This window comes from Pipistrellus kuhlii, unplaced genomic scaffold, assembly GCF_014108245.1.
Source record: "Pipistrellus kuhlii isolate mPipKuh1 unplaced genomic scaffold, mPipKuh1.p scaffold_m20_p_89, whole genome shotgun sequence".
NCBI classification, from domain to species: Eukaryota; Metazoa; Chordata; class Mammalia; order Chiroptera; family Vespertilionidae; genus Pipistrellus; species Pipistrellus kuhlii.
Genome location: NW_023425594.1, coordinates 374,903 through 394,023, shown reverse-complemented (window position 1 = coordinate 394,023; position 19,121 = coordinate 374,903). Strand labels below are relative to the sequence as shown.

The following is a 19,121-nucleotide window of genomic DNA, read 5'->3' as shown; positions in this document are numbered from 1 at the left end:
TTGTTGTGTGAGATTACAATTAGGCATTTACCTATGCCTCCATTTGCTTTCTCTCCAAGAATACACTTTTGTATTATAACTTCCCCCTGATACCGTAGTGAATATTCTTTTTTTTTTTTTTTTTTTTTAAACCATTCTCTGTTATTAGGTTGCTGGCATAAAATGGAAGATAAGGCGACACATTCTAAGGAGAGTGTATCCCTACAAGGACAATTACAGGTCAGGTCTTCTGTGACTGCTCTAGCTAATCAGAGTACCCATCTTTGTAAGAAGTGTTTCTCAGTGTTAAAAGGCATTCTGCACCTGACTGAGTCACAAGCAGCAGACTTTGAGCAGAAAGCCTTCTTCAGTGATGCATGTGTAAGAGTTCTCCGTTTTAGTGCAAACCCTCATGAGCAACAGAGGGTTTTTGGTGGAGAGAAGCCCTGGAAAGAATCTATGGACAGGACCTCGTTTGTGAACAGGATCAGCTTGCGCTTAGCATGGATGTCTTCAATGAGTAGGGAGGTTGGGAAAGTCTTTCCTGCCATCTCAGATCTTCCACAGCACCCAGCAACTCTCAAGACTGAGGAGCCACCAGGTAGCAGTGAGATTACACAGGAATTTCTCAGTGGAAAATGTCACCGTCATTGGGGTGAAGGTAAAACAGCAGCCGGCATCAACCAGAAAGTTGTTCAGCATCAGAGTATCTGCTCTGGAGAAGTGAATTTTGAGGGTAACAAATGTGGAAAATGTTTTCGATGCATCATGAACCTCAATCAAAAAAGAGAAATTCACACTGGAGAAAATCCCTGTGAATGTACTGATTGTGGGAAGTTCTTTAGACAAAGCTCTATTCTCATTCAATACCACAGAATTGACACTGAGGAAAAATCGTGTGAGTGCAGTGAATGTGAGAAATCTTCTAGCTGCAAAACTAGCTTGGTTACACACCAGAGAGTTCATACTGGAGAGAAGCCATATGAGTGTACAGATTGTGGAAAATCCTTCATTTTTAGCTCTACCCTCATTAAGAATCAGCGAGTTCACACTAGCAAAAACCCAGCTGTGTGTGGTGACTGTGGGAAATCTTTTAGGTGCAAAAGTCACCTTCATGTCCACAAGAGAGTTCATACTGGAGAGAAGCCTTATGAGTGTAGTGAATGTGGGAAGTCCTTTCGTGCTAGATATATATTAAATAAGCACTACAGAATTCACACTGGAGAAAAGCCATATGAGTGTAGTGATTGTGGGAAATCTTTTAAGTTCAATAGTTACCTTCAAAACCACAAGACAGTTCATACTGGAGAGAAGCTATATGAGTGTACAGCATGTGGGATGTCCTTCAGGAGTAGCTCTAATCTAATTCAACATAAGAAAATTCACACTGGAGAAAAGCCGTATGTATGTAGTGACTGTGGAAAATCTTTTACACGAAATACTCACCTCCGTTATCACAAGAGAGTTCATACTGGAGAAAAGCCATATGAGTGTACAGATTGTGGGAAGTCCTTCAGTTGTAACTCAAGCCTCATTCAGTATCAGAGAATTCATTCTGGAGAAAAGCCATATGAGTGTAATGATTGTGGGAAATCTTTTAGGTTCCATAGTCAACTTCATACCCAGAAGAGAGTTCATACTAGAGAAAGGCCATATAAATGTGGTGATTGTGGGAAGGCTTTCTTTAATAGGTGTAATCTCAGATGCCACCACACAGTTTACACTGGAGACAAGCCTTATAAATGTAGTGAATGTGGAAAGTCCTTCAGTAAAAGATCTGGCTTAAATCGGCACCACAAAATTCACATTGGAGAGAAGCCATATGAATGTACAGATTGTGGGAAGTCCTTCACTTATAGATCAAGCCTCATTCGACATCAGAAAGTACATTCTAGAGAAAAGTCCTATGAGTGTAGTCATTGTGGGAAATCTTTTATGTCCAATAGTCTACTTCAAAACCATAAGACAGTCCATACTGGAGAGAAGCTATATGAGTGTACAGTATGTGGGAAGTCCTTCAGGAATAGCTCTAACCTAGTTCGACATAAGAAAATTCACACTGGAGAAAAGCCGTATGTATGTAGTGACTGTGGAAAATCTTTTACACGAAATGCTCACCTCCTTAATCACAAGAGAGTTCATACTGGAGAAAAGCCATATGAATGTACAGATTGTAGGAAGTCCTTCAGTCGTAACTCAGGCCTCATTGAACATCAGAGAATTCATTCTGGAGAAAAGCCATATGAGTGTAGTGATTGTGGGAAATCTTTTAGGTCCAATAGTCTACTTCAAAACCACAAGACAGTTCATACTGGAGAGAAGCTATATGAGTGTACAATATGTGGGAAGTCCTTCAGTCATAACTCTAACCTAATTCGACATAAGAAAATTCACACTGGAGAAAAGCCGTATGTATGTAGTGACTGTGGAAATTCCTTTAGGCGGAATGCTCACCTCCTTAGGCACAAGAAAGTTCATACTAGAGAGAAGTCATGATTGTACAGATTGTAGGAAGTCCTTCAGTCGTATTTCAAGCCTCATTGAACATCAGAGAGTTCATTCTAGAGCAGGGGTCTGCAACCTTTAAGACATAAAGAGCCACTTGGACCCGTTTCCAAAGGAAAACAAAACACCTGGGAGCTGCAAAACCATTGCGACATTTAAAACAAACACTGCATATGTTGTTTCTTACCTTAATGCTATATACCAGATTGTGCATTTAGCTGTCAATCTGAAGAAAAAAAGGACTTTTTCACTTAACAATGTAAAATATATTTTTGCAAATTAATAGCTAATTAAAATATTTAATTTACCTGGTTAATGTGATTTTTGCTTCTGAACCTCAGTGCATAGTGTCTGCACATCAAGGTTGTAAGACGTTACCTTCATTTTCACACAGGTTTGCAAGTTGTCATCTGTGAGGCATGACTGATGTTTGTTTTTAATATAGTTCATGTTGGAGAAGACCTGCTCACATACATATGTGGAGCCGAAGATCGACAGGACTCCAAATGCATACTTTTTCATGTTTATATAAGTGTTGGGGATGACATTCCATGTTTCGAATACAAGTTTGTCCTGTTTGGAAAGGTTTTCAATAGCACTCCATTTATGATTCTGAGCCAGAATGGCCTTCTGATGGGCAACATCCTCAAAAGTAGCAGGCAAGCATTTGAACTTGGACACCCATATATCTTTGTCGGCTATATCGGACAGTTCCATCTCAAGATCAGGTTGACTTACACCTACAAATGCAGTCATATTCAATAGGAATGGATCAATTGCCAGGGGAGTGACAGGGAAGGATAATGTGGTTTTTTCCTCTCTGAACTCACAGAATCGTTTCCCAAACGAACTTTGCATTGTGGTGATTGCAGATTTCAAATATTCCAAATTTATCATATCATGACTTTGTTTGAACTCTCTCAAAGAGGGAAAGTAAGACAGTGTACCTCTCTGTAAATCTTTGACAAACACTGTCAACTTGCGCTCGAATGCCAAAACCTCCTCCAGCATGTGCAGGGCTGTGCCTCCTTTCCCCTGAAGGGTTGTATTTAGTGTGTTTAGATGTGCTGTCATGTCTACCATAAAATGTAATTTTTCCAGCCACTCTGGTTGTTCCAGCTCAGCAAAGGTGAGCTCTTTGCTGGCCAGGAAAGTTTTTAATTCTTCCAAACATACGACAAAGCGTTTTAGCACCTCACCTTGTTGTGGAGCAGGAGGTCAGAATATATGCTTTCCACTCACTGTACAGGCCAGACTCCCAGTGACAGTCACTGCAAGCCCTCTCTTTCTCTTTCTTCAGTCCTCTCTGCTATTTCCTTCTCCCTTTTTTCTCTTTATTGATTTTTTTTATTATTATTATTTTTCAGTGTCCCCTCTGTCAGCACCTCTCTTTCCCCTCGCAGCAGTCTCCTCCTCCCCAGCTCAGAGGTCCACGCTCAGCATACCCTCAGTGTCAGCTCTATTCGTTGAGCCAAACCGGTTTCGGCAATTGTGGGAAATCTTTTAGGTGCAATAGTCAAATTCTTACCCACAAGAGAGTTCACACTGGAGAAAGGCCATATGAGTATAGCGACTGTGAGAAGTCATTCAGTCAAAGGTCTACCTTTACTCAACACCACTGAGTTCACTCTGGAGACAAACCTTAAATGTGCTCATAATGTATTATTTTTCTCACTAGAATAATATCACTGAAGGTGATTCTTTTTTGACGTATTTATCTGAATATAAACCCCTTTTAAGAGAACATACACTCTGCTAGAGTCCTCATAAGTTTCAGGTGTAAGTGAGGCTTAAGGGACTTCCATTGCACTAGCTAACATGCCCAGAACTACTACCTGATTGATATCGCAGCAAGTGTTTGTGGCTGAAAAAAATTTCACCTCCAACACTTGTGTCACCTGAAGAGTGTGCACCCATCACCACCGGGAGTGCTCAGGGGAAGTGTATTCCATGTTTCTCCTGTCCTTGAGAAAAGTATGATTACTCTGAGCTCTTGACAGGATCTTCATTCCTATATCTCGGACTAGAGGATGAAACTGACCCAGGGGTCATCCAGAGCTCCCATTCTCAGCTACGAAGTGTCATCTCTTTCAGGAACATTGCTCTCACGTTATGCTGTGATGAATTGCTTCAGCTTCTAAATTACTGCAATCCGCTTAGAGTTCTCTTCTGGTTTATGATCTTTATGCAAAGGTGTGTTTTTTTTTTCTTTTGTACCTATAATTTTGATCATTCTATTGACTCCCTGGAATGATTTGATAGGAAAGTTGTGATCTTTCAACATAGAGAACAAAACAGATATGGTGGGGTCCCAAATTTTCTTTGCTTTTGAACACACACCATACTGACAGAAAATCACTCTCTGTTCAATATTGGCTTTTAATCATTGCATTCCAAAATCTTGAAAGACTGCACGACTTTGTGGTTTGAATTTTCAGCCCGGTGCCTCCATTATTAATGATGTCAGTGGTCACCCAGAAAAGGAGGCCTTTGTAGTGCTTCTGTGAACAACACGAATTATATTCTCTGTTCACAGTATGGCTTTCAGAATTCTCAGCAATGTTTAGGGGGCTTCTTCCCACATACTGTAAAGCTGCTATGGGCCGTAATGTATAAAATTTCATAGGCTTGTGCCTTTTGTTTTAAGACAATGAGATTTATGTTGAACCAAAAGTAGTAAGAAACACTGTGTTCATAGTGCGTAGGAAAGATAAGTAAACCTGTTAAAAAGTGCCTCTTCTCAACCTTATTCAGAAGTGGCTGTGGGCTGTGGCTTTTGTGATCTCTGTACACACGTTCTCAGGACCTCCGTCACTGTCTCCTGTGGTTGAAATAATTGAAACAAAAAATAATGTGTTTTTTTGGATTCGCCTCACCCATCGATGGTGTTCAGCTTGAGGTTTGCTCAGTATGCAAGACCTCAGAGCAAGGAGAAGGATAACCTGTAGTCAGTCTCAGGATGTGTCTTTTGTGATTTCTGTTCATTCTAATGGCCGTAACCTTCACTGCTTGCCAACATTTGCTGCCACTGAGGCAAGGCTGGTCCTCCCAGGAAATTCGGGGAGAGATGGTAGAGCCCATATGGGTTTGATATTTTAATTTCCTATCAAGACAGGAAAATCTAGGTCTTTATTTGAAAGTACGTTTAAGGCTGGCTTTTAGTACCTTTATAACCGAAATGTAACACAATGCATTTTCCTTGTGTGTACTATTTTGTGAGCTTGAATATAGGGATCAAGCCATAAACCCATCACTTGTGAAATGAACTTCTCTCTCACCCACATACATGTTAGGGCAAAACTAGGCTTAAAGATGTGACTATGCAAGTTTATTCTCATTTAAAAGAAAATAAGTATCTTACATATCTTTAAAATAATTTACTGACTTTTTAGAAAGAGAGGAAGGAGACAGAGAATGAGAAATGGCAATATGGAAAAGATGCAGCTAACCGCTGCCTCCACACCACCTACAGGGCATCCAGGCAGGAATGGAACTTGTGACTTTTAGGGCAAGGGATGGTGCCCAACCAACTGAGGCACACTGTCAGGGAAGTATTTCTTAATTGCCACACCAATAACTCTACACCTACTCTTTCCACTTTTTTGCTACTTTTCTGTATTTTCCTACTGCGCTTTTATAATCTCTTTATGCCTTTTTTGGCCCTTCATAAAGTCATGGATTTTCCTCCCTTTACAATGGAATAGTTCATATTGTTCATAACTTTATAAGCATAAGTTGTGCAGTCTTTTTTTTTTTTTTTTTTAATATATTTTATTGATACTTTACAGAGAGGAGAAAAGGAGAGAGATAGCTAGAAACGTCGATGAGAGAGCAACATCGACCAGCTGCCTGTTGCACATCCCCTACTGGGGATGTGCCCGCAACCAAGGTACATGCCCTTGACCAGAATCGAACCCGGGACCTTTCGGTCCCCAAGTTGCTCTATCCATTGAGCCAAACCGGTTTTGGCTTAAAATATATTTTTGTTGGTTTCAGAGAGGAATGGAGAGGGACATAGAGAGAAACAGCAATGATGAGAGAGTCTCATTGATCAGCTGCCTCTTGCACATCGCACAGTGGGGATCGAGCACACAGCCTGGCATGTGTTCTGACCTGGTTCATCGGTGGTTCATCAAGGCCCTGTTCAACCACTGGGCCTTGCAAGCTGGGCCCTTCTAAGGTTGTAAGGGTCCCCACCTGACCTGCAACGGGGGCAGCAATAGTAGCAGCAGCTCATCCCGGGATGACCCCCTGAGTGTGCGCTCAGGCCCCCTTCTCTCTGGTCCTCCAGAGAGCTGACCACAGCCCCGCTGTGGCTCACTCATTTCCCACCACGCTCACAGGAGCCCCACCTGGTCTGTGCTGCTGGCTTGTTCTGTCCTAGGGCCTGCCTTTGTTTTCATTAGCTCCGGCTTCAACACACGTGCCTGGAAATCACCTGAATTCACGTTGTGAAATCTTTTCAGCATGAGGTCAAGAACTCAAACACTCCAGGCCAACCAGAGGCCGGCCCACTCCAGGCTGCTTCCTGTTCCCGATCCCAGGGACCCCCTCTATAAAGACAGACCAACGCATGGTTTTTCTCACAAGGGCTGGTGGGAAAAGTGATGGCCCACACTGGCTTTGGCTTTGTTGGGTCAATTAAATGTTAACACATTTTTTATATTGTTGGCTATAACAGACTCCTCCACAATGATTTCCTTTTTTAAAACATTCATGTGAGCTCTAACCAGTATGGCTCAGTGGATAGTCTGCCTGAGGAAGGAAGGGTCCTAGGTTCAATTCCAGCCAAGGGTAAATGCCCCAATTGCAGGCTAGATCCTCAGTAGGGAGCATGCAGGAAGCAGCCGATTAAGGATTCTCTCATCGTGTTTCTATTTCTCTTCCTCTCTGAAATCAATTAAAGAAATATATACTTTAAAAAGGATCCATGTGAGAGAGACACATCAGCTGATTGCCTCCCACACTCACCCTGTCCAGGGTGTGGGGTTAAGCTTGCAACCTTCAAATGTGCCCTTGACTAGAATCAAACCTGGGGCCCTTCGTTCCAAAGGCCAATGCTCTATCCATTGAGCCAAATGGGCTAGGGCAAGTAAATTCAATCTTAACACTATTCCTTTTCTAAAAATGTTTTTTTTTTTTATTTTCTAGAGAGAGAGGGAGAGGGAGAAACATCAAAGATGAGAATCATTGATCAGCTGCTTCCTGCCTGCCCCCTACTGAGACCAAGCCACCAACCTAAGCATACGCCCTACCAGGAATCAAACCAGTGATCTCTTGGTTCATGGGTCCACTGCCACCCATTGAGCCACACCTGCTGGGTGCACTATTGTTTTCAATTTTAGAGCAATTACAGATGCCTCCCATTTCTCTCTATCCTGCTTCTGTGCCTCCCTCTGTTGGGCCCCCATTGCTTGTAGGAGCTCTCCACATTTTAACCTGTGTCCATGGGCTATGCATATATGTATATACTTGATATGCATTATAGACAGAAAGAGAGAGAGAAACATTAATAATGACAGAGAATGACGATTACCTGCTTCCTGCAAGTCCACTTCATAGTGGGAATTGAACCCCTAACCCACATCTGTGCTATGACCAGGAATAGAATCCTGATCTCCTGGATCATAGGTTGACGCTCAACCACTCAGCCCCACCAGCTGGGCTATCTTCGTTTGAAGTATGTATGTATGTATGTGTGTGTATATATATATATATATATATATATATATATATATATATATATATATATATAATTTAAAAATATATTTTATTTATTTAAAATTTTTTTTTATTTTTTTTTTTTTACAGAGGAAGAGAGAGGGATAGAGAGTTAGAAATATCGATGAGAGAGAATCATCGATCAGCTGCCTGTTGCACACCCCCTACTGGGGATGTGCCCGCAACCAAGGTACATGCCCTTGACCAGAATCAACCCTTCAGTCCATAGGCCGACACTCTATCCACTGAGCCAAACCGGTTTCAGCTAAATATGTTTTATTTATTGTTGAAAATATTACAGATGTCTCACATTTCCCCCATGTATATGCTCTTTGGGGAATCATTTCCAGCCCTCCCCCCCTCTCCCCTGGGAGGTCCGTCGGTCTGTCCCAGGTCACCAGGCCTCTGGGCCCATCTTCTCCCTCCCCAGCCCCACTGGCAGCCCAACAACACCTTGTTCCTCAGGTTCCTGGGCTGGAAAGCCAGCCCTCTCCTGGGCGGCTGAGAGAACTACATTTCCCAGAAAGCAATGCGCCTACGCGGGGCCTTTGGAGCCAGTGCATCCGATTAGGGCGGGACTTCCGGATTCGTCCCCGTGGCGGACATTTTGACTTTTTGGCACTGTTCAAGCACAGACTTCACCGCGCCGATCGCCAGAAGGAGGAGGCGTGGGGGGCGGCGTCCCGCTGGGCAGAGTGTCTGAGGCGGGGGGACCCCACCCGGCGGGACTGGGTCCCCGGGCCCCCGCCTCCTCCCGCGGACAGAGGGGCCCCGGCGGCCCTCCCGCCTCGGGGCGGCGCCGCTCAGGCCGCCGCCCGAGCAGTGAGTGCCCGTGGGGGCCGCAGGGGCGGGCGGGGCCCGGGAGGCCGGGGCGGAGGGGGGCGGCCGGCCTGTGTGTCTAAAGGGACGGGCTTCCGGGAGGAGCCTGTCCTCCTCAGGGCCGGGCTGGCTGTGCGCACAGAGGGACGGAGCCCGAGGGGGCGGCGGCCCCGGCCCCGGGGCTGGGCCGGGCCCCGAGCAGCCTGGGCCCTGGGTCCTGGCGGCGGAGCCGGGCCCTCAGCGCCTTCCGCTCCCACAGGCCCTGCGGTCAGAGCCGCTCAGGGGCCGGGCTGTGGGCTGAGGTCAGGGCCTCCCACTGCGGGGGCCTCAGGCTGTGTGGCCTGGGCTGTCCAGCCGCTCCTCCTGCCCCGGGACCTGCAGACCCTCAGGCCAGGGTCCTGAGGCCACGTATGGGGCTGTAGGAAGTGGAACCTGGTTTGGGCACCGGGTGGGTGAGATGTGGGTGGGCCTCCCAGGCACAGGCGTGGGGTGATGACCGAGCTGGCTCAGCAACTGGCAGGTGCACTAAATATATATGTGTGTGTGTGTGTGTGTGTGTGTGTGTGTGTGTGTGTGTATTTAAAGAGAGAAAGAGAGAGAGGTACTAGCTGGTTTGGGTCAGTGGGTAGAGCATCGGCCTACAGACTGAAGGGTCCCAGGTTTGATTCTGGTCAAGGGCACATGCCCAGGTTGGGGGTTCAACCCACAAGAGGCTTTCAAAAGGCAGCTGATCAATGATTCTCATCATTGATATTTCTAGCTCTTCCTCTTCTTTTTTCTATGAAATCACTTTAAAAATATGTTTAAAAGTAACAAAATTAGCCCTAACCAATTTGGCTAGGTGGATAGAGTGTCTGCCTACAGACTGAAAAGTTCCCACTGAAAAGTCCCCAGGTTCGATTCTGTTCAAAGGCATGTACCTTGGTTGCAGGCACATCCCCAGCAGAAGATTTTTTTAAAAAAATATATTTTATTGATTTTTTAGAGATGAAGGGAGAGGGATAGAGAATTAGAAACATCGATCAGCTGCCTCCTGCACTCCCCCCACTGGGGATGTGCCTGCAACCAAGGCCCATGCCCTTGACCGGGAATCGAACCCGGGACCCTTCAGTCCGCAGGCCTACGCGCTATCCACTGAGCCAAACTAGTTCTGGCATCAGCAGAAGATTTTTATAGAGAGTTAGAAACACAGTGAGAGAGGAACATGGATCAGCTGCCTCCTGCACATCTCCTAGTGGGGGTGTTTCCAAATCTTGGCTAAATAGAAACTTGACCACCAACTTACACCATACACAAAATTGTGTATGGTAAATTGTGCTGCTATTAACAAAGGGGTGCATATATCCTTTCTGACGGATGTTTCTGGCTGTTTGGGATATATTCCTAGAAGTGGTATCACTGGGTCAAGTGGAAGTTCCATTTTAAGTTTTTTGAGGAAACTCCATGCTGTTCTCCACAGTGGCTGCACCAATCTGCATTCCCACCAGCAGTGCACCAGGGTTCCCTTTTCTCCGCATCCTTACCATCATTTGTCGTTTATTGATTTGTTGATGATAGCCATTCTGACATGTGTGAGAGGGTACCGTTGTGTCGTTTTCATTTGCATCTCTGGATAATTAGTGACTTTGAGCATGTTTTCTTATGCCTCTTGGCCTTCTGTCTTCTTTCAAAAAGTTTCTATTTAGGTCCATTGCCTATTTTTTTTATTGGATTAGTTATCTTTTGTTAAGTTGTATGAGTTCTCTGTAAATGTCGGAGATTAAATATTTATCAGTGATAACATTGGCAAATATGTTTTCCTATGCAGTGGGCTTTCTTGTTGTTTTGTTGATGGTTTCTTTTGCTGTGCAAAAAGCTTTTTATTTATTTATTTTTTTTTAATAAATCTTTATTGTTCAGATTATTACAAATGTGATCCTCTTCCCCCCCTCAATTGCTCCCCTTCACCAGGTTCCCACCCCACCCTCTGTCCTTTCCCCATCCCCCATTGTCCTCATCCATAGGTGCACAGTTTTTGTTCAGTCTCTTCCCACACCCCCAACTCCCCTTTTCCCTGAGAATTGTCAGTCCACTCCCCTTCCATACCTCTGATTCTATTATATTCACCCGTTAATATTGTTCATCAGATTTTTAAATTCCCTTGGTTTTTAGATTCACTTGTTGATAGCTACGTATTTGTTGATCATAATTTTTATCTTTATCTTCTTCCTCTTCCTAAATAACCTCCTTCAGCAATTCATATAATTCTGGTTTGGTGGTGATGAACTCTTTTAGCTTTTTTTTATTTGTGAAGTTCTTTATCTTTCCTTTGATTCTGAGTGATAGCTTTGCTGGGTAGATTATTTTTGGCTGTAGGTTCTTGTTATTCATCACCTTGAATATTTCTTGCCATTCCCGTCTGGCCTGCATGGTTTCTGTTGAGAAATCAGCTGACAATCTTATGGGTGCTCCTTTATAGGTCACTACCTGCTTTTCTCTTGCTTCTTTTAATATTCTCTCTTTGTCTTTTGCTCTTGGAATTTAAATTATGATATGTCTTGGTGTGATCCTCCTTGGATTCCTTTTGTTTGGGGTTCTGTGGGCTTCCTGGACTTGTAAGTCTATTTCTTTCCCCAGGTGGGGGAAGTTTTCTGTCACTATTTCTTCTAGTACTCTTTCGGTATCTTGCTCTCTCACTTCTGGAATCCCCATAATTCTGATGTTGGTTCGCTTGAAATTGTCCCAGAGGTTTCTTACACTATCTTCAACTTTCTGGATTCTCTTATCTTCTCCCTTCTGCAGAGGAGTGTCCTCTGGCTCTTTGTGTTCTAAATCTTTGTCTTGATTCTTGCGATCTTCCAGTCTGTTTTTAGGACTTTGTATAATATTTTTTATTTCAGACAATGTTTTACATTTCTTGTTGATCCCTTATTATTTCTAGTTGCTCCCTTTTCATATCCTCATAGGTCTCATTTATTTTATCGGCCTTTTTTAGGATATTGTTGAATAACCTAATAACTGTAGTTTTGTACTCAATGTCCAATCTTTTCTTTTCCTCCATCTCCTTCCTTTGTGTCCTTCTTCTTGTCTGCATTTTAGTTGTTTCCCTGATTTGATGGAATAGCTTTGTGTGCTAGGTGTTCTGGTAGAGCCCAGTAGCACAGCCTTCCCAGTTCCCTGGGGTGGACAGTCTTGGTGTAGCCCTTTGTGGGCTGTGTGTTCAGTCTTGTTGTTAAGCCTTGCTTATTGTTGGTATCACTGGGAAGCATTGATCTCCAAGCCAACTGGCCGTGAGGATCAGCAGTGTCTCAGCTAGGAGGATTTCTGTACTCTGCTTGAATAGGGCGGGGTCTCGGGGTGGCACAGACAATCTTTGGTTCCCTGTCAGTCTCACCTTAGAAAAGTCCTGTTCGTGGAGAGTTTTGGAAGATTGGTTGCAGGTGCGCGCGCACCTCTTTGGTAAAGGCGCAGACAAGCTTTGGATTCCTGCAAGTCCCTCCTTAGAGAAAGCCAGCCTCTGGGAGAGCTTCTGTGCTCAGCCACAGGTAGGGCGGAGTCTCGGGTTGGTGCAGACAAACTTTGTTTTCCCTTCGACTCCTCCCCAAGTCCCGCAGTAATGGCCTCTGGCTTCACACACCTCCAAGAGATCTCTGCCCACTGCCTGACAGTCTGACCTCTCCCTGTCTGGGGCCATTTATCAGAGCAATAGGCTGATTCTGTTTTCCTCTCGGACAAGAAAGCCAGCCGTGTTAGCTGTTCGCCCTCTCCGCGCCAGGAGTAAGCCAGTAGCGAACTCAGCCCGGCCCGCCCTCTCTGCTTGCAGGGAGTAAGCCAGCAGCAGTCTCGGTCCGGCCCTTCCTCTCCGCACCAGGATTAAGCCAGCGCCTTTTCGCACACACAGTTCTCCGTACCTTCACAGTTCCTGAGGTTCAGCGTGCCTTCTCTCTCCTTCCCAGATGGCAGAGCCTCCTCTCAGCCAGCCGTCTGGCACTTCAGGGCAATGCCTCCCCTGTTTTTCAGTTCTAAATTCAAATTTGTTGTGGTAGGCTGCATTCGGGTGTCTACCCTATGCCGCCATCTTGGTTTCTAGCTTTTTATTTTGATTTAGTCCCATTTGTTTATTTTCTCTTTAGTTTCCATTGTCCTAGGAGCGGTATCTGTGAAGAAATTGCTTCAGTATATGTCTGAGATTTTGCTGCCTCTGGATTCCTCTAGTATTTTTATGGTTTCTCATCTTATGTTTAAGTCCTTTATCCATTTTGAGTTTATTTTTGTGTATGGTGTAAGTTGGTGATCTAGTTGTTTTTTTTGTTTGTTTTGTTTTGTTTTGTTTTGCATGTATCTGTTCAATTTTCCCAAAACCATTTATTGAAGAGACTGTCTTGACTCCATTGTATGTTCATGCCTCCCTTGTCAAATACTAATTGAGCATAGTGGTTTCCGTCCATATCTGGGTTCCCTATTCTATTCCATTGGTCTTTATGTCCTTTCTTGTGCCAGTACCAGACTGCCTTGAGAACAATGGCTTTGTAATACAACTTGAAATCTGGTATTGAGATCCCACCTACTTTGTTCTTTCTCGGGATTGCTGTGGCTATTCGGGGTCTTTTTTATTTCAGATGAATTTTTGGAGAGTTCTTTCTAGGTCTGTGAAATATGCCGTTGATATTTTAATGGGGAGTGCATCGAATCTATAGATTGCTTTGGGTAGTATGGACATTTTAATGTTGATTCTACCAATCCATAAACATGGTATGTTCTTTCATCTGTTCATATTCCTCTATCTATTTTTTCAGTGTCCTGCAGTTTTCTGCGTTTAGGTCTTTTACCTCCATAATTAAGATTATTCCTAGGTATCTTATTTTTTTTTTTTTTTTTTTTTTTTTTTTTTGGTGTGATGGTAACTGGAATTGCTTTTTTTAGTTTCTTTGTAAGTTCACTATTGGTGTATAGAAATACCATAGATTTCTTGGCATTAATTTTGTATCTTGCTACATTGCCGAATTAATTTAAGTCTAATAGTTTTTTTATGGAGTCTTTAGGGTTTTTTATGTACAATATCATGTCATCTGCAAAGAAGGGCAGCTTTACTAATTCTTTTCCAATTTGGATGCCTTTTATTTGTTCTTGTCTAATTGCAATGGCTAATACTTCCAGTACTATGTCGAATAGGTGTGGTGAGAGTGGGCATCCCTGTCTTGTTCCTATTCTTAGAGGAAACGGTTTTATTTTTTGCCCAGTGAGTATGATGTTGGCTGTGGGTTTATCATATATGGCTTTTATTATATTGAGGTATGATCCTTCCATTCCCACCTTGCTGAAAGTGTTTATCAAGAAAAAAGTGTTTTGTTTTGTCAGATGCTTTTTCTGCATCAATTGATAAGACTATGTGATTTTTCTCCCTCAATTTGTTTATGTGATGTATCATGTTTATTGATTTGCGGATATTGTACCATTCTTGCATTCCTGGGATGAATCCTACTTGGTCATGGTGTATGATCTTTCTGATGTGCTGCTGGGGCCAATTTGCTAGAATTTTGTTGAGGATTTTGGCATCTATGTTCATGAGGGATGTTGGACTGTAATTCTCTTTCATTGTGTTCTCTTTCATTCTCTTTTATCTGGTTTTGGTGTTAGGGTGATGCTGGCTTGATAGAATGAACTAGAAAGTGTTCCTTCCTCTTGGATTTTTTTGAATAGTTTGAGGAAGATAGATTTTAGTTCTTCCTTAAATGTTCGGTAAAACTCCCCTGTGAAGCCATCTGGCCCTGGGCTTTTGTTTGCTGGAAGCTTTTTGATGAGTGCTTCAATTTCTTCCATAGAAATTATCAGCCTATTGAGATGTTTAGATTCTTCCTGGTTGAGTTTTGTAAGGTTGTATTTTTCTAGGAATATGTTTATTTCCTCCAGGTTGTCCAGTTTGTTGGAATAGAGTTGTTCATAGTATATTTTAACAATCCTTTGTATTTCTCTGGGGTCTGTTGCTATTTCTCCTCTTTCATTTCTATTTTGTTTATTTGGGTCCTCTCTCTTGCTTCTTGGTGAGCCTGGTTCATCAATCTTGTTTACCCTTTCAAAGAACCAGCTCTTGGTTTTGTTGATCTTTTGTATTGTTTTCTTTTTTTGGTTTCTATGTCGTTTATCTCGGTTCTGATCTTTATTATTTTCTTCCTTCTGCTTACACTGGGCTTTTCTTGTTGCTCTGTTTCTCTGAGTCAGAGCTGGTTGTTGCGGGATGGAACCCAGCAGCAGTGGGGGCTGCCCAGTCAGGGGAACCCTGGCCTGCCGGCCCTCACAGTCTCCTGAAGTCTAGCTGTCCCTCAACTCTCCAAAAAACATTCCCTGTGAGACCACACACTCCCCCTTTGTCCTCTCACTCACACATTATCTTGCAGTCTGCCCTCCCATCAGCAGCCATCTCCCTCTAAACTTTTGGGTATTGGGGTTTGTGACGAAAATAAAAGCCTAGGAGAGAAGCTGATCAATGACTGAACTGTCTCCCTTATGACAGGATATGGACTTTGCGGACGTGGCCATCGCCTTCTCCCAGGATGAGTGGGGGCTCCTTGGTGAGGCTCAGAGACTTCTGTACTGCAGTGTGATGCTGGAAGTTTTTGCACTGGTCTCATCTGTAGGTAAGGGCTTCACATTTTCCCAGTGTCCTGAGGTGATGCCCTCTCTTCCTTTATTCTCAAAGCATAGTTTTCTCTCTTCCACAGCTAGACCATGGGCTCTTCCATTTTATCCCATCATCCTGACAAATGTGCTATAACTGAGAGTGCTGAGTGTGTGGAGAGTCCAGAACAAAGGATTCCATGAATATCCCTCGAACCCATAGCCTCACATAGGACAGGAAGTGTCCGGGCGTTAGGATTACTGCAAACAGCTTAATGGGCCCAGCTTGCAGTTCTCTCTCTGGGAGGGTGTCTATGTCCACATCCATGGCTTCCATTTCTGCACCATTCCTCCAGCTATAGGCTCTTTGTGACTGACTGTGTCAGGTTATGATCTTTACTTGCATGAACTATGGGCAGTTCTTGAAAGACCTTCTTCCATTGTTGGTAATATTCTGTTCTCTGACTACTATTGCATGCTGTCTTGCTCTGGGCCAGTGCTGCCTACTCACCACTGTTGTCTGTCCATAAAACGCTCAATATTAGTGTTTTATGTGCTTGTATATTAGAAGGTACAAGGAGAGCCCTGTTTTTTTCACAGGTTGAACATACAAGGTTGATCTAAAGGGTTGCCTGGCTCTCCTGAGTTCCAATTTGTGGGAACTATGACATAAAGGTGGTGTTTAGATCATACCGGGAACCTGCTCATGTCCAACAGAGTTTAGGATGAGGTGCCACTGGCAACAGCTCATTTCTACCATTTGATTCCCATGCTTGACACTTCCCTGACTTATCTTTTAAACTGTGCCTTCCTGCTTTCTGGCTACCTTCATCATTCTGTCCCTTTTCCATCACCTGTTCCTCTGAACTGCTCTATCACAGTATTCTCAAATATTGACCTGTGTTATGAGGTACACAGACGCGCTTCACTAGACCTCGACACAAACTTTTCGTTTCTTGAATTTTACTTGAAATAAGATGCAAGCAAGCTTCTGCACAGTTGGCCCATGTCACCAGCAGACAAGCCCTGTTATACACTGAGCAGACGATCCAGCTTCTGTTCCATGTGGGGCTTGCCATGTTTGTTTCATATTTTTTTGGACATTTTATTGGTATGGTAATCTTCAGTGACTCAGAGCATCATGGCAGTATCGTATCAATATTTCCTTTAGATAGGTTACCCTCATGTTTTTGCATGGAACCAACATGTTATGTGTGACACACTTTTGTAATGACACTTCTCCCTGTCATCACAGCCGACATTCATTTCATCACCATTTTTTTTGTTTCAGGTTGTTGGCATAAAACGGATGATGAGGAGGCCTGTTTTGAGCAGAGTGTATCTGTACAAGGGGAGTCTCGGGTCAGGGCTTATAAGACAGCTCCAGCAACCCAGAGGACCCATCTCTGTGGAAGATGTTTCTCTGTGTTTAAAGATATTCTTCACCTGACTGAGTCACAAGCAGTGGACTTTCAGCAGAAATGCTTCTTCAGTGACGCATGTGTGAGAGACTTCTGTTTCAGTGCAAAGCCTCACCAGCCACAGAGGGAAGCCAGTGGAGAGAAGCCCTGGACAGAAGCTGTGGACAGGGCCTCGTTTGTGACCAACTTAAGCTTCTTCTTATCAGGGCTGCCTTCAACCAGTAGGGGGGTTGGGGAAGACTTCCCAGCCATCTCAGACCTTCTCCAGCACCAGGCCCCTCTCAACACTGAGGAACCACACAGTCATAGTGAGATTTCAGAGGAATTTCCTGATAGAAAAAGGCATCATCAATGGGATGAATGTGAAAAAGCTGCCTGCCACAACCAGCACCTCCTTCAACATCAGAGTGTCTACTCTGGAGAAGTCAATTATAAATGCAGTATATGTGGGAAAGTGCTTTCATGTATCTTTAACCTCAATAGACATAGGAGAGGCCACACTGGAGAAAAATCCTATGAGTGTACTGATTGTGGGAAACTTTTCATTCAAATGTCTTCCCTCACTAAACACCACAGAGTTCACACTGGAGAAAAGCCTTACAAATGCAGTGAATGTGGAAAATCCTTTAGGCGCAAAAATGACCTCTTTATCCATAAGAGAGTTCACACTGGAGAAAAGCCTTACCAATGCAGTGAATGTGGAAAATCATTTAGTCAGAGTTCTCACCTCTTATGCCACCAGAGAGTTCACACTGGGGAAAAGCCATATCAATGTAGTGCTTGTGGGATGTCCTTCAGTCAGTACTGTAACCTCAGTAGACACTGCAAAATTCACACTGGAGAAAAACCTTTCGAGTGCAGTGAATGTGGGAAGTCCTTCCATCGTAGGTCTTCCCTCACTAAACACAGCAAGGATCACACTGGACAAAAACCATACAAGTGTAGTGAATGCTGTAAATCTTTTAAGGAAACTACACACCTCCTTATGCACAAGAGAGTTCACACTGGAGAAAAGCTGCATCGATGTAGTGATTGTGGGAAGTGCTTCAGTCATAGCACTAGCTTCATTCAACACCTCAGAGTTCACACAGGTGAAAAACCTTATGAGTGTAGTGATTGTGGGAAGTGCTTCAGTCAAAGCTGTAGCCTCATTCAACACCTGAAGAGTTCACACTGGTGAAAAACCTTATGAGTGTAGTGATTGTGGGAAGTGTTTCAGACAAAGCTCTAACCTCATTCACCACCTCAGAGTTCACAGTGGTGAAAGACTGTAAGAGTGTAGTGATTATCAGAAATTAATTGGGGAAATTATTACTCTCACAGAGCACCAGAGACTTTACATTGGAGAAGAGCTTTAAATGTGCAGAGAATGTTTTACTTTCTCAGAAGAACAACACCAAAGGAGAAGCTTTTACCCCATTTACCAGAATGCAAACCCCTTCATCAGAATATACACTCTTCTAGATGCCTCCTAAGTTTCAGGTATAAATGACACTTTCAAAAACTGCATTGCACTTTCTAACCTACTCAGGCCTACAACCTGATTGATATCACACAAATATTTGTGTGGAAGCTCTTTCACCCCTACCACCTGGCTCCCTTGAAGAGTGTGCATCCATCACAACCCCTGCATGCTCTGGGTTGGGCTTGAGAAAATTGGTTGAGCTCCTGGGTGAATTTTTATTCCTTTATTTCTGACCAGAGAATTGACATGACCTAGGTTTCGTCCACAGCACCCATCCTCAGCTAAGTGCTACACCTTTTGAAGTTATTGTGGGTCTCGCATTAGGCTGTGATGAAGTGTTTCAGGTTCCAATTCAGGAGCCTGCAAACCTCTTGCTGTCCATTGCTCTGGTTTATGATCTTTATGTAAAGGAGTTTTTTTTCTTGTGTACCTTTAATATTGTTGGTCTATTAATTCCCTGAGATGTTTGACAGGAAAGTTGTGTTCTGTCAGCATGGACAGGTGAACAATATAGTCGGGTCCCAAACTTTCTGTGCTTTGGAAGGCACAGCTTCATGGCAGAAAACCACTGTTTGTTCAATATTGGCTGATTTTGAATTGCTGACCAAGGCTTTCAA

The 19,121-nt window shown here is 43.6% G+C and overlaps 3 protein-coding genes and 1 long non-coding RNA gene across 4 annotated transcripts in view; 2 read left to right on the top strand and 2 right to left on the bottom strand.

The window, feature by feature from the left end:
• Positions 1 to 2,644, top strand: part of LOC118712398 (zinc finger protein 883-like) — a 23,145-nt gene extending 20,501 nt beyond the window's left edge. The window contains exon 4 of the mRNA XM_045577349.1: positions 1,445 to 2,644. Within this exon, the coding sequence (XP_045433305.1) occupies positions 1,445 to 2,475 (1,031 nt within the window). The 3' untranslated portion in view covers positions 2,476 to 2,644. The remainder of the gene's footprint in view (positions 1 to 1,444) is intronic.
• Positions 1 to 19,121, bottom strand: part of LOC118712380 (zinc finger protein 154) — a 280,454-nt gene that overhangs the window by 178,591 nt on the left and 82,742 nt on the right. The gene's annotated exons all lie outside the window — the stretch shown is intronic.
• Positions 1 to 19,121, top strand: part of LOC118712405 (zinc finger protein OZF-like) — a 24,151-nt gene extending 5,030 nt beyond the window's left edge. Inside the window, 2 exon segments of the mRNA XM_045577359.1 lie at positions 16,910 to 18,201; positions 18,203 to 19,121. Of these exon segments, the coding sequence (XP_045433315.1) occupies positions 16,910 to 18,201; positions 18,203 to 18,313 (1,403 nt within the window). The 3' untranslated portion in view covers positions 18,314 to 19,121.
• LOC123651834 overlaps positions 3,976 to 19,121 on the bottom strand; it is a 48,205-nt gene continuing 33,059 nt past the window's right edge. Inside the window, exon 3 of the long non-coding RNA XR_006740791.1 lies at positions 3,976 to 4,092. This is a non-coding gene — a long non-coding RNA (uncharacterized LOC123651834). The remainder of the gene's footprint in view (positions 4,093 to 19,121) is intronic.